This window comes from Calypte anna, chromosome 12 (assembly GCF_003957555.1).
Source record: "Calypte anna isolate BGI_N300 chromosome 12, bCalAnn1_v1.p, whole genome shotgun sequence".
Lineage (NCBI taxonomy): Eukaryota > Metazoa > Chordata > Aves > Apodiformes > Trochilidae > Calypte > Calypte anna.
Genome location: NC_044258.1, coordinates 12157470 through 12172333, shown reverse-complemented (window position 1 = coordinate 12172333; position 14864 = coordinate 12157470). Strand labels below are relative to the sequence as shown.

Here is a 14864-nt window from a genome sequence, read left to right as displayed (position 1 = left end):
AAACCTCTCTGGTCAAGATTGGTGCTAGATCTTGTTCCACTATGTATTGCAAGTGTCTAGTCTGAGGGTTAAAAACAGGTGAAGTGGCTCTCTTAAAGTCAATCTGTAAAAGAGAAACAGCTACAGATGAACCCCAGGCCCCTGGGTGAATATTCAATCTACTGTGGACAGGAACATCCAAATCTCCTTAGAAACGTGTTTCAACCTATAAGACAAAAGCCCTTGGGTTGGGGATTCACAATGCCTTTACCCTACACACTGAAGAACACACACCTTAAAAATGCCTGAATTTAAGTATTTAGTATAATAATATTAAATGCACTGCATACCATTTAAGTATGCAGCTAACACTGCATTAACAGATTTCTGTATCTTTTTTGATTTTTAAAGATGTATTAAAAACTGCACTTAATATTAACTTGCCTTTTTTTTTTTTTTTTTTTTTTTTATTAAATAGCCCAGATATTTAAGATCACCCCTCAATGAAGTAGAAGGGTGAAGGGGCCAGAGTTTACACCTCATGGAGGTGAATGGGGTGAGGGGGTGAATTCACACCTTCGTTGCTGCTATTGTTTTGCTGGAGACAGTTTTCTGCAAGGCTGGGTTTACTGGGCAGCAGCACATCTGTTTACATTGTGATGGCTGTATCTTGGCAACTGAAAGAGACAGAAACTTATTTTTTTTTAAATGAAATCTACTGGCAAATACTGTAGAATTCAGCAAAAATCTGGACAACTCTAAAATTTGAGGCACTTAATTTTAGTTCCCACCATCATCTTCTGTCCCTAATATATTACTGTGAATGTCTGGAAATGTATCTGAATTGTAAGCACTGACATTTAAAGTGAAATTGGGTCACAACTTTAACTCAGTAACATGCAGCCTCAAATGTATTTTTTTTAAGTAGAAGGGAACTGTACATTTGTTACACTTGCCCATTAAAACACAGAAGAATAAGAATTTAAAAGGCAGCAAATCTGCTTAATCCCATTTCAGAACGTATCAACATGATTTCAACTCTGTATCCAGTGTCCTACAACAATACAAGCTCTGTTCCCACCCAATACTTACTCATGAAACCACATGAGGACTGCAGCCAGGGCACCCACTGAGGAGTGGCAGAATAAGCTTGCAGAGTATAAAACATGATACTAGTGGGAGGTTGCCAATGCTGACAACTCAACTAAAATTTTTTTTCATTGTTAGGGTTTACTTTCACCCTTTCACAGGCAGAAGGAAGTGCACAGGAGGAGAAGGGCACAGGCACACTTGCATAGAATAAAACTTAATTATAAACTAATGATTAAAAACTAAACATCTACTGACTGAGTCTGCTGTCCCAACATCTGGCAGAAGGTCATCTGATAGACAGAGGAATATCAGAGAGGTGTAAGAATTTTTTTTCTATTAATCTCCACTCAAAGAGTGATGGAAAAGGGAAGGAAATACATAACTCCTGCAAATTCACACAGAACAGTACTACTTAAGCACTTTCAACATAGATTTCATACTTCTAACTGCCTTCAGCATTACCCAGCATCTCCTCCCTCACCATGCCCCTGCCTGTGTGGATAATCAGCAGCACAGAAGTTACATCTTTTGTCTGTGCGTGGAGCAGAGCCAGTGTACTACGCAGCTACAACCAGCACAACACCCCAAACCATCACTGCACTGACACCACAATGCAACACCCCATGCTTCAGTGCTGATGTACTTAATTTTTGGAACAGACATCACCATCAGTTTCAAAAGCTTTTGAAGACCAGCTTTTCCCCTTAATGAAACCTTCTCATGGTAACATGATAGAGGTGTGTTTCCTACGCCTTTGGCAAGCCACTGACTGTGTGCAGTTCAGCAATTGCTCTTCAAGCTATATGTCCAAGGAAACAGGGAAGCTGGAGCTGTTTCAATGACCCTGCTTCTCAAACATGAAGTTGCAGAGGGCTCTGCAGCTTTCTTTCTGAATAGGTCCTGACTTAATATCACACAAGTTCAAACAGAATAGAGGTTGAGCAAGGCCTGGATTAAACTCTCATCACACAAGAGTTTAGGAGTGAGACCTGAAAGCCTGAGACCTTAAAAAGAAACTGGTGAAGAGAGACAACTTCATATCTTTCCAGACAAATTTTTGATTTCTAAACCAAGAACTAAAGGGCAGGCTGAGAAGGCTGCTAGTATCCTTGACAGTTTTTAGCAATTATGAAAGAGAACAATGCCAAGAGACCAAACTGAATCCATCCAACTGTACTTATTGTTAAGAAATGTTAAGAAAATACCCCCTAGAGAGTTTGGTCTTTCTCTGTGGAGCAACCTCAGGCTTGCTTGGAAGGGTAACACTCACCACCTACTGCTGATGCTCTCCTGGGATTTGCTGAGTGATGTTGAGGAACCAGCCCCCCTCGAGTCTGGTGGGCTGATGTCCTCTACGTGTGGCAGGGAGGAATGAGAAGGGGAGAAGCCACTTTGTGGGGAGGACGGGGTTCGTGCTGTGGAGCCAGTCAGGCTGTTGCCATCTGTGTCTGTCACAGAACTGCTGCTGCCCTGTCGGGTAGGAGTCCCTGCACACCGTGCTGAATCACCTCCCTCCTTGGCTTCCTGTTTCCGCTTGCGGTATTCCAGTAGAGAGACCTGGGAGAGGAAAATGCAGCCATGAGCCAGGGAACACAATGGACTCGGACAGGGAGATGAACATGGCCATCTGTAAAATCTCTTACTCTAGGTTTTCAGGCAAGTCCTTAAAAAGTACACCAGGATTATAGAATTTTCCTAAATCTGTGGGTCCTACAGAAAAAACACAAAGTGCTAAGGGTTTGGATCACTCATTAACAGGCACAGATCAAAAAGTCCCAGATAATGAAGCCCTGTAACACAGGGACAACAGAACCAAAAATACACAAATATTTCCAGCTGAACACGTACCTGTGACTGTGCCTTCCCTTAACAGTTATTATGAGGCTCAGACCACATGAAGACCTTCAGTGCCTGTATAGAAGCTTTGAACATCGGATTTCCAAAAGAAACTCAAAATGTGACATTTTTAAGGCTAGTGTAACTTTAAAAGAAAACCAAAGGAAAAAAAACCCTACAGAAATGGAATGGAAATAAGATATTCCACCCAGATGGACATTTAACCAAGAGATCTAAGTCACCACACTCGCAGCAAAAAAATATATATCATTGTACAGGAAAAGGCATCAATATACATCTGTCTACACAGGTATATGTTTATTTGTCCCAGGAGCACCCAATTTTATCATAGCAATGCCTGGTTTGTAATTTTAATTTAGTTTTAATCCCATGAGGGTCATTGGTCTGCTATTACAAACCAATATGAATTTGCTTTCTTTAAATAATATTCCTGTTGTTTTCAGTTTCAAAGAGCTAACATTTAAGAAACAACCCTTACCTAATTTTATTGCAATGTTAGTGCTTCCATATTAATGGAAATGTTCTAACGTTTTCTTTTGAAACATTAGACACCCTTTCCTAGTAAGGAATTTTTTCCTTTTCATCCTGATAAATAACACCTCCACCAAGTATGGTTGCACTGTGCTATTGTGCTGGATCTTGCCTTGCTTCAACAATGGTTTATGAAAGCTGTGAGCATCATTCTCTCCTTCCTGAGCTCCTGGAAGATGTGTTTTTCATTGTGGTCTTTTTCTTCCACCTCTCACATCAAAATCTTGCCTAAAGGAGTAGCTCACTCTCTTTTAACAACCTTTACACTGCTTTAATCCAGTGGATACCTGGATTTCTCAGCCCAGCCTACATTTTAGTCAGTCTGCTCTCTTCATTCTCCTTGTAAGTCTTCCCCATGGTGCCATCTGTTCCTGCTCAGCTTCCTGCAATCTTACAGGTTTCTTTTACAAAAATAATACAACAATACTTGCCTTTTTCTTTTGTGGTGGATTCTGGGGAGCAGATCTGACACCTTCACAAGCCCTCTCACCGCCGGGAGACATGGATCCATGCGTCGTCTCTTTAAGCAGCCCTGACTCGTGCCTGCTGAAATACCCTTCAGCAGGAGAGCTGCAGCATCCTGCTTCTGAATTCATTGGCTTCCTCTCTCCCAAAGGAGCAGATCCCCTCAACACCCCATCCACACGTGGCATAGCGTTCAATGGGGAGAAGGCATACATTAAGTTAAACTCTGTCCGAAAAGCCTGATCAGAGCTTCGTAGCAGCATCTGTGCTTCCCCACTTTTCCCTGGGAAGTTCATATCTGAAGTAGAGTTTATGGAGGGTTGGGGAGCTAGATCAGAGGATCCAAAGCTGAGCAGCGATGGTCGTTCTGGGCAGGTGTTGGCATTGGAATCCAGGTACCCACCCTTCAAATCTGGGTCAGACCGGAGGCAGAGCTGGAAAATCAGAGGACATAGGAGGTGGGAAGGGGGGAAGTCAGGACAAGGGTCAGGCAAGGGTGGGCAGAGAAACTTAAGTCAGAAAGTACTCTGTACAATGCTAGCTTAGTATTTTTCAGTTCCTTTCTGATTACCCCTTTGGTCTTTCCTGCACTGTTCTATCTGTTCTACAGCGGAATAACTGAGAGTAAATAACAACCAGTTTAGTTGTCTGGTACAAGATACCCCTTCCCCTTCCTGCAACTAGAGGATAAGGCTCAGAACTACCCCCAGGCAGTAAATGAAGCAGAAGCAGCATTTTCAGTTGCCTCATGTCCCAAAGTTGATATTAAGACATAGTGCTAGCTAGGTTCATTACAGGGGGAGAACAGAAAAGATTTGCTGTCCATTGGCTGTTTTATTAGCCAAGTTCTTAACTGTCCCAAGTCAGCCACTACTAACTTCCTAACAATAAAATGCCCAGACCCTCCAAACCATTTGTTTTCACTTATTGTGAGCTTCAGCAACCTCTAACAATAGTACATTCATTTAATTTATACTGTATTTCTACATTTTCTAACAAAACCATCTTTGCACTGTCACATTTCCTGGAGCACTAAGCAGTGACACAATGGTATATCCATTTATCTACTTTAAGTGCCAAAAAACCTCCAGGGCAATGGCACAACCATCTCCTTCACCATGATAATATATCAGGACCTCAGACAAAGAGCATAACTGACGCAATTTCATCCTCTTTGCAGAACTACAGTGCTAAGGGAAACACACAGCAATGCCCTACTGCTGAGCACTTTTTCTTTGCTGTATTATGGTTTATCTACCATTGTATAAGAGTGCAAATTTTCTACTATGAATCAATCTCTGAGCAAGGTACATTGTATTTTAAAACAGGCAAGTAGGTAAACAAGACAATACTTTGCTGACATCCCAACATTTTATATCTGCAAGGGAATGGGTGATAAATCAAGGTTGAAGAGAGCAGGCTGGGTGCACCATGGTCTCCTCTGAAGTCCAAACTCCTAATGAATGCTCTCCCTTTATCTTCTCCAGCAGTCATTTTGCTGTGACTGAGTAAATAGCACACCCTACTTTTCTGCTAGGCTGGGCCTGAAGTTGATTATGGTATTTCCAGGGTTGCCAGAACTCTTGCCTTCACCCCAGTAGCTGAGACACACATCAGGTCTTCACACTGCCAGCTTCCCACCAGTGTCAACAAGTGAATAATAAACTGCAGTCTTCAGTTTGTTTGCTCTCTTGTGATAACCCTAAAAACTCTCTTCAGCTGTACTGTGACTGATGCTCCACCCTTATATTCCCAACCACCTCAGAACTTCTCATCCTTCCTCTTCCACCAGGGTCTCAAATGCACACACAAGCAGACACACACACACACAGTCTTGGTCTCACAAGCAATTGAGACAGTGTCATCATTACCTCGGGTGACAAGGACTCAGGCCTATGTGCAGGGGAGCTCTCAGGAGAGGATACGTTCTATAGGAGGGAAAAGCATCTTGTTATTCACCTACTTGAGAAGTCAAGAAGCAAAATAAAATCAATTACAAAACAAGCACAGAAAGAAGCAACACCTATTCTAAACAGAGACTATCCCAGGAACCAGCCCCAGCCTGGATGGCAACTCTTCTGAAGTTCTTCACCATGAGGGTGGTGAGACACTGGAACAGGATGCCCAGAGAGGTGGTGGAAGTTTTTAAGGTCAGGCTGGACAGGACTCTGAGCAACCTGATGTAGTGGGAGGGGCAGAGGGGCTGCAACCAGATGATCGTAAAGGTCCCTTCCAACCCTGAAAATTCTATGATTCTGCCTGCTCTTAGTACACAAAGCAGAGCACATAAATGTTAGGATATGCATCTTATTCTTTATATTTCTGATGCTGTCAGTTTGCACCATGAAATGTAGGACTGGTAGTCCTGTTGCAAAACAGATGAGGGATTCCTGTAAAACAGTCCTTAGTACAAAGCAGTCTCTCACTGCACAAAATGGTCCTTTGATGGTTTTATCTGATGGCCTGTGAGCAGCAGGCCTGAAGAATTCCATTATTAAATGAAAATATACAATACTAGAAAATAAAACTAAACCTGCAAACACAACAGCAACACAAAGTGGAAGGTCCTAGCTCGATGGGTGCTGCTAACTCTCCCACAGAATTCAGAGCAAGGGGAACCAGCCACCTAGGCAGCCTGCTCAGCACTTCTGAAAATTTCTAACTTCTAACCAATTAAGGGAAGGGAAAGCCAGTAATTTGGAATTACTGGAAGATGTTTAGGGAAAGAGGAGCTGAAGACAGTATTTGAGAAGTGGATCACTGTTGCGCTCTCTGGAAGAGGGACTGGTAAAGAGATCTGAAATAGGGAAGGTGCCTAAAGAACACTGGAAAACCTGTGAAATTTTGGAGCTACTGTGGAGAAACAAATAATTAGACTAATGTTAGTTACAGGTATAAACTGAGGGAAGGCTGGGCTACAGTAAGGTTTGACATTTAACAGAGCAGGAAAACTGACCAGAAGTGGACTAGAGGATAAAGGAAGCATTGCTCTTGAGTCTGACACTAAGATGCTCAGGAATACATCCACATACTCAAAATGGAAGGTGTTCCCAGTGCTGCCTCTGCTGCAAATGTTCCAGTTCCTCTCTTTTCAGCATTCCCAGTCCCCAGTCAGATTTACCTCAAACTGTAGTGGAGTATTGCAGCGACTAGCAGCCAGAGAAGGAATTGGTGAGAACATCATGCCATAACTGTTGCGACTCTCCTCCTCTCCTGGCAGTGATGAGCAGGGTGTAGCCAGCTGTGGGCTCACTGACCCAGGAACTGAAGGGATGGGAGGTGGAGGGGTGACAGGAGACAAGGGTCTCAGCAACTTCTTAACATTCTGCTCCATCAAGTAGCGAGACTTCCATTTCTTCAGGGGACTCAGCAAGTCTGAAAAACAAACTGAGCTGAGGAGAGGGCTGAACTGCTAACTGTAACCACTAACCTTGTGCAAATCACATACTGTCTCCTTTTCCCTACTCCCAGCCCCAATAGAGCCTGTAAGTCTCCAGTGTGACTACAAAAGATTTCTAAAAATGGAGTAACTCTAAAATACTTCTATACCAGTTTTGAGACATGTCTAGATACTGATGACAAAACAACACAATCAGGAACATAAAGTGAACAAGGAAAGGAAATATTTCAACTGGATGTAAGCACAAGAGGGAGACAGGGGAAAGGAAGACATGAAGGAATAAAAAAAGGAGGAGAGAGGGGTCAGAGGACATGTCACGGTCACAGCTCACCACAAGCAGCTCAGTTATCACTGGCTGATGCTAATAGTTCCCTATAGGCTACATCAATACAGCCCAAATACATTTTGTTCACACAAAGGATTAATGCCTTTCCCTCAGGCCTACCCTTACTCAAACCAGTATCTTTTTTGATGTTCTTTTTGAAAAACAGTATTTAGTAAACTCTGCATTTCAGTTGTTTGCTTCTTCAGGTCTTGCTTAAGGAGGTGCATTTATTTGTTCTGGCAGTTGGTTCATTTCCTATTCATCTAACCTTTCACTAATCAATTCTGCATTATCTGTGTGTTGTCTAGCTTCCTATCTGTCGTCTCTGGAAAACTGATTCCTAACTGGGCAGATCTTCACCCTCTGTAAGAAGATTCTGCCACAATATTTAACCATTCTGCTGCTTTACTTACAGGTTTTAGCCTCTTCATCTTTTAGACTTAATAATTTGCTTAATACATACATGCCTGTGAGATTTTGCTTTATCTTCCTATAGTCAGTAGCCTAGTTGTCCATCTAACAGCGTCCTGATGAAAAGAGACAACATTGTACTCTGCCCTACCCACTCTACTGTAGAAATTACCACAAGTCACTGAGGTTGATGATGCAAGCTAAAATTATTATCTTTTCACAGGAAAATACTAAGAAACTTTACACATGCTCAAGCTAGAATGGGGCTACAGAAATCTGAGTGAATCGCCTGCTATAAAGCTGTGCCACCAAGAAGCCGCAAACAGTAAGATGTCATCCTGTGCAGCTGCTTTTTTTATTCAGCAGCTTCCCCAGTTTCACCCAAGCACCCACACTGCCCAGATGGTGCTGAGCACCTACCTGTGTCATCTTTGCAGATGCTAGAAGAACTGCTGTTCTCATTACTTTGGTATAGACACTGCGTTCTGTTCTCTTGCGGAGCTGGTGAGGTCTGAGTCATCCCCTCTTCCAGGGCTTGTTTGATCCAACGCTGAAACAGAACAAGACTTCATGAACGTGCAGCCCCTCTGGTACTTTGTATGCAATCTTAAAGGATGCACTCAAACTCCTACACTTCTGTGCAGCAGGGCAGACTGCTCAGAACACTGATATTACCTCCTTCGTGTGCGCTCAGACAGGAACTCGTTAGAACACAGCTGCTAGCACTGAGTCTACCACCTACTGTGATGGGGCTGACTATGTGCTCTTGATGAGATGTATTCTGGGGATCAGGAGTCTTCAGCAGTAACACAAAGATAAGAGCAAATTATAAATAGATAAAACGCAAAACTCTGGCAGCTGAAAACTATTAAAAGCAATCTTAATTAAAAGAAAAGGGAGATAAATATGATGAACTATCCTAAAACCCAGATTTTTGCAAAAAAGCTGCTTCCTGCCCAGAAGCACAAATTGCACCATCCCCTGCTCCACTAAGGCATATTGGAGCTTCACACAAATTCTGCTCTAATAGTTCCAGCAGGAAATGGCTGAGTCTGATCACATAACAATTCTTCCAGGACTGAGCTTGCTGCCAGAGCCAAAGAGAAAAAAAAATCTGATAAAAATCCATGCAGCAGTTTTCAAGGGGGCAAAAATCAGAAGATGATAATAATAAAAGGAAAAAAAAAATAAAAATTGAAGTCTTTGCAAATCAGCTGCACCAGTAGGTACACTAGCCCTGCATCTTGATACAAACTGACTTCTGATGGCAGGCAGGAAACCTTAACTATGAAAAGCTACTGCCACAATAGAAGGGCAAACAACCCAGGTGACTCAGTAAATTGACAATAAACTGATGAGAACCACCCAAACAGTAATTTACACTTGTGTAGTTTAACCAAGGGGCTCACTTCACCAGTATTTACTTCTCCCAGAGCAGTTCAGAATCCTAAGTTTACCTTTCAGTAATCCACAGTTCATCTGCATGCCAGCAATATGTACCCTGTTAGAGATACACATATGTCTTGTGGTTCCTCAAAGCTATCATGAAAGTGCATCAGAAGCTCAGCGGCCAAAACCTTCAAAATCTTCAATGTGAGGATGAGGAGTGGGTGACAGGATCTATATTGATGGCTTTACTACTGTACAGCAGATGCTTCTTTTCTGTTCAAATATAACTCAATGGATTCCACTGCAGCCACCAGGAAAACTGAGTAGTGCCAGCCAGTCTGGAGCACCACTACCTCAGATGTGGCATCTGCTCTGACAGCCAAGCCACTGTACAGCGTGTGATTAATGTGAACAGGTTTTACAGTTCGGTTTCCTTGTGAGGTTCAGCCATTGGCATGCTTTGGACACAAACTGGGATCATCAGCTGAGGTTTTTTGGCACAGTCCTCAGTAGTTTAAAGAAGGGACCTGCTGACAATCCAAGAAAATGTGTGATCTATTTCGACAGCCTTTATAAATCAACCTTCCTGACGAGTGGTCAGAAGCAGACAAGACAAAGATCAGGTCTTGAGAGCACAACATCATCAAGTTCTAGACCTCAGCTGACTGAAAAGGGGAGTCTTCCTTGTGGGAGTTCTCTAAACATTCCTGAACAAGAGAAGCAGACTTTTTCTGACTCTCCAGACTGTTAGTTATAAAAACACCAAATGCTACCAAGCATCTTCAATGAAAAAGCTGAGGAAATCCTATGAATTACATGAAAACCCCTACTAGAACAGTTATTGGTTATTTACTTTCAACAAGCAGAAATCTAACAAATTATTTTCTGTAACAACTGTTGAGTCACAGAAGCTTTCAGTATTTTACTAATTATTTACATAATGGAATAGGAAGTATACCTAAATTTTCTGATCATGGTAACCTGGGAGAAACAAGAACATAACAGAAGACAGTATTCAAGATTTTCCTACCAAAGTGGCAAATGGATAGAGAAAAACAGGACACTGCTCAGAACAGGTTAGAACAAAGTGAACGAAGTGACATTCAAAGCCAGAATCAATCACTTCTAAAATTACAGGCTAGGAAACTAATGGGTTGTTCTAAAAAAAAAAGTCAATCATGAATGGAACATAAGTCCATATCAACCTGTCAAAAAAAAGTTGGTTGTCCTACTGGGATGCACAAAATAGGTACAGGCTACAAGACAGAGCAACTTTCTGCTTTGAAAAGGCCCCAGCTGTAACACAACATCCAGTTTTGGGCACTCAGCTTTATAGAAGATGTGGACTAAATGGAAGTCATCCATAGTGAGACTACTTCTGTCCCAGTCTACAAGTAAGAATTATCACACTGCTAGAAAACAGCCAGCTGCAGCAAGAGACTGGGAGACCTGTTCTATGACAAGCTGTCACTGAATTGGGAGTTTGCTGGGTTAGTTATACAGCAAATGTACCAAGCAGAGAACTTGGAATAACTCTGCCAGTTCTGCTCTAGATGCTTCTCTTTTCTCTGAGGCTTTTAAGACACTTTCAAGGTTCAAAAAAGCAGCTAAAAATCTTGCAGTTTTCAACTTATAGATGCATGGGGAGATTGCCTAGCTACATGGTTTTGTTCATCTGAGTACAGATGAACCATCAAGAGCTTTACCTACTACAGAAATACCAAGAGAGACCTTAGATTCTTTTTATAGGTGCTTGTTACTGCACAACAAACTGGCAAGAGGTGAAAACAGCAAGTCCAAAGCTTCTCTCTGGAAAAACTTTCTCAGACGTAGCAAAAACACCCGGACAAGGTACCCGACTTAGAAAGCTACCAAGACCGCAAGATCAAAAAGGATTTCCATTAAACTGTTCTCAAGTTCACAGGAACTGCAAGAGCCTCTGAACAATGCTGACAGGCAATAGGCAAGACAGATGCTGACAGAAATCTGTCTGAGCAAACTCATCTAAACTGTTTCCCTGCAGATGGGTTAACACCAGTATTTACTGGCCACATCCCATCTCTGGAGGAATAAAGTTCTCAGCTGGGCTCCGTTTAGGCTTCCTGCATGGCCACAAGTATCTGCTGCAGACAGTCTGATCCCAAACAAAGAGCCGTGGCCTTGCTCTTGTGAACAGACAAACTCAAAGCTTTGCTAAACAACAAAGGCTTTCTGAAGACAGTGATTTGACTGAAGCACTGTATATCCTTGAGGTCTTTTGCAACACTGTTCTATCCCCACAATGCCAACCATCTTCCCACTGGGAAAAGTAGCAACAAACTGTATGCCCTTGTCACCAAATGCCTTTGTTACCAAAAGGGCAACAATTACAACTCCTTAAATCACATATGCTGGTAATAAACAACTCCTGCAGATTCAAAAGTACATGTTTCTAAGAAGAGAGTCACAGAATAGTTGTGCTACTGTAGTAAAAAGCAAGGATGAAGACTGAACCTTCGCTAGGAAAACTGTTGGCAGACAGACATGGAAACAAGCTCGAAGAGGACACAGCAACTTCACAAGGGTGCCAGTAAGAGCTTGATGAGTACATATAATCCCTGAAAGTAAGGCATGAGCAAATATACCTTTTTACAGGAGCTGTAAATTCCATCCAACAGAAAGGGCCTTCGACGTCTCTCAGGGTTGAAAGGTGAACCAAAACGAATGTAGTGTTTAGGTGTGGTACAAATCAGCGGGGAGTGGACGAGACCTGGCAGCATGTTCAGAGTAGTTGCCAAAACTGTTGGGTCTGTAGTAATGCGCAGAGGGCATTCAATGGGGCACTCCTGCTTTTCTGCCTTGTCATTCAGCCATTCGGTAACAAGATACTGAAGGAGAAAACACACATGTCAATGCAACTAGCACGGGTGAAGAAGAAAGCCAGTATGACACAGAGGAGTATGGGGAAGCAATGCTCAGGTCAGCCCACAAGCTAAAACCTCCTTCCTCCTCAGCAGGAAGGAACAGAGCCAGGACTTCCTGCATCAAACCAAATCTCATCTGTTGCAGGCACAACAACAGCTAATCCAGTTTTACAGAAGTAGCTTGATTTTATGCACTGTTAATCTTATCAGAAAGCTCTTCTAAAACTTGATCACCTTGTCCAAAAATAGTTTCTAGGTGCGAATCTATTAATGGCTACTTAATGCCCCAGTATGTGGCAGCTGCCCACTAGCTTCTGCCATTTTTCCTCTTTTTCCTTTTAACTTTCTCTCAGTTTGTACATTACAGTCCAGTCACATTCCTTCTTCATCTTTACTAACCTTGTCTACTTTTTCCTGAACAAGTATCTCCCAGGCTGCTGCCTTCCCACCTCACCCCAAAAAGATACTGCTGAGTCCCACACCAAATGCGTTTTATGCCATTCTAAATTTATTTTTAAATCCCAACTAATCTTGACTACATAAAAACTTCACTTTTCTCTCTCGACAGGATACATATGAGAGCTTTTGTTTTTCTGTCTTTGACAAGATGCAACACCCTGGTTATTTCAAGGTGGTTTTGTTGTTGTTGTTTTTTTGTTTTGGTGTTTTTTGTTCTTTTTCTGTTTTTTGTTTTTCCCAGCCACTCTCCTCTACTTTGCCTGATTTAAGGTAACTTTCTGGGTTGATAGGCTTTTTCTCCTTGCTCCTAAGACACTAGAAATATACATTAAAATTTAGAGACTGTATGCATGCAACCTTTCCTAATAAACATCCTTTCTTCTGGGCCCAAAAGTTAGTGCTCTTTCCCAAACTATGAGCATTTTTTAAATGCCAGCTACCCCCATCAGAGTCGTAACAACCATTTTTACATGCTGTCTCCAAAAGCTTTTGCTAGGTTATTGTGCATAGATACAAATACATCAGCTATCTCCATCTTTCTGGGATATCTTGCTCCCTTGAGGAACAATACAAACAGCTTGCTGTTCTAATGGACTTTGCCAGCTATTGCCCAAGCCTTGCATTGCCCTGCACACCAGTATTGAAACATCTACTTTTTGCTTTCCTGACTCGGGGCTCAGCCACCATCACCCAACTCTTTACACTGCCAAGCCACTCCAACCCTTCTCTTCCAGGGCCCCTCAAGCTGAAAGAAATTACATCCCTGCACACACAAAGCTGTGTAATTTGCCCCTTTCTGGACTTTTTGCTGTACCCAGAAGTGAGACACTTCCTGTTGCACCTGTACCACTCCACTGTTGTCTAAGGTCTATGTAGACTTGCTGGAAAAATCAGCTTACTTTTCTGATATTTGTGTGTTCAGGGCTTATTCTGAACCTCGATGCGGGGCTCTTAGCCACTACACAACAAATAATACAGTAAATACAAAGCCACACAGTTCCAACTATTTTGAAGAATTGTTTCCCCTTAGCCAACTTTTCCCCAAAGGCTGTACAAAAACTCTTTTTCCCTCTCCAGTTTGAGCACTCAATTGTATTTACCTTTTTAGTTTTGGGATACTTGACTGCAGCTCGATTAGACAGAGATCCTGCAGCCAGGATAACAGTTGGGTCAGAGCCCGTCAACTGTCTGCCTTCTCCTGGACCTTCTACATTGCTGACATCTGTTGTGGTTACCAAGCTGGCAGTGCTTCCTTCCTCTGGGACAGCCTGTGCGAGTTCAGCTTGCTGGGAACTGGCTTGTTTCTGCCTTCTCAGTCTTTGTGCTGAACTGGTCCGGTATCGAGAGAAGCGACTTTTTGGTCGGGGCCTGGAGGATTTTGCTGGAGCTGGCTTAGTAACTGTTTTTTCAGGGACAGCATCCTACAATATAAATTGTCATTAGTTCAAGCACCTTGAAGAGTATTCCTTTGTTCTGCATACAGGATCAAGGAGTGAGAGTTATTTACTGACACTACCTGACTCACAAAATCTGGTTGGAACCTGTTTTATGCTGGCTCATAAGATGACTTTGGGGACTCTACTAAAACTCTGGCACTTCACTGTGTGTATCTTATTTTTTTTTCCTGCTGTGTTCTTAGGGGGTCAGCTAGAATACTGGTCATAAGGGAAAACACAGCAGTATGAAACTTGCCACTTCTTACTGTGGAGCTGATAAGTATCATTCCAGACAAAGATCTGGGAACGCATGCATATGGGAACACAGGGCTAAAAAAAAACACAGAAAAAACAAAGGAATTTCTCAATCATTGCAGCTACACATCCAATTTAAACTCACACTGGTACAGAAAGGACCCACTGAGTGAAGGAGCTGCACTCAATCAGCCCAAAAAGAAGACTTAGCAGCACTCCTGAATCCAAACCGAGGCCACCAAAAAGATGGAGCAGATGGGAAGTCAATGTACACAAACTGAAAGGAGTGGTTCAGACCAGAACTAAGGCAAAATGTTTTCACTGTAAGAACAATCATGACTTGGAACAGGCTTCCCACAGGG

The 14864-nt window shown here is 42.4% G+C and overlaps 1 protein-coding gene across 3 annotated transcripts in view; it reads right to left on the bottom strand.

Annotated features, from left to right (window-relative positions):
• SETD5 (SET domain containing 5) overlaps nucleotides 1–14864 on the bottom strand; it is a 65437-nt gene that overhangs the window by 6301 nt on the left and 44272 nt on the right. For all 3 annotated transcript variants that reach the window (XM_030458250.1, XM_030458251.1, XM_030458252.1), the window contains 7 exons: nucleotides 13912–14232; nucleotides 12074–12316; nucleotides 8481–8610; nucleotides 7046–7299; nucleotides 5796–5852; nucleotides 3891–4358; nucleotides 2342–2628 (listed from right to left, as the gene is read on the bottom strand). In XM_030458250.1, the coding sequence (XP_030314110.1) occupies nucleotides 2342–2628; nucleotides 3891–4358; nucleotides 5796–5852; nucleotides 7046–7299; nucleotides 8481–8610; nucleotides 12074–12316; nucleotides 13912–14232 (1760 nt within the window). The remainder of the gene's footprint in view (nucleotides 1–2341; nucleotides 2629–3890; nucleotides 4359–5795; nucleotides 5853–7045; nucleotides 7300–8480; nucleotides 8611–12073; nucleotides 12317–13911; nucleotides 14233–14864) is intronic.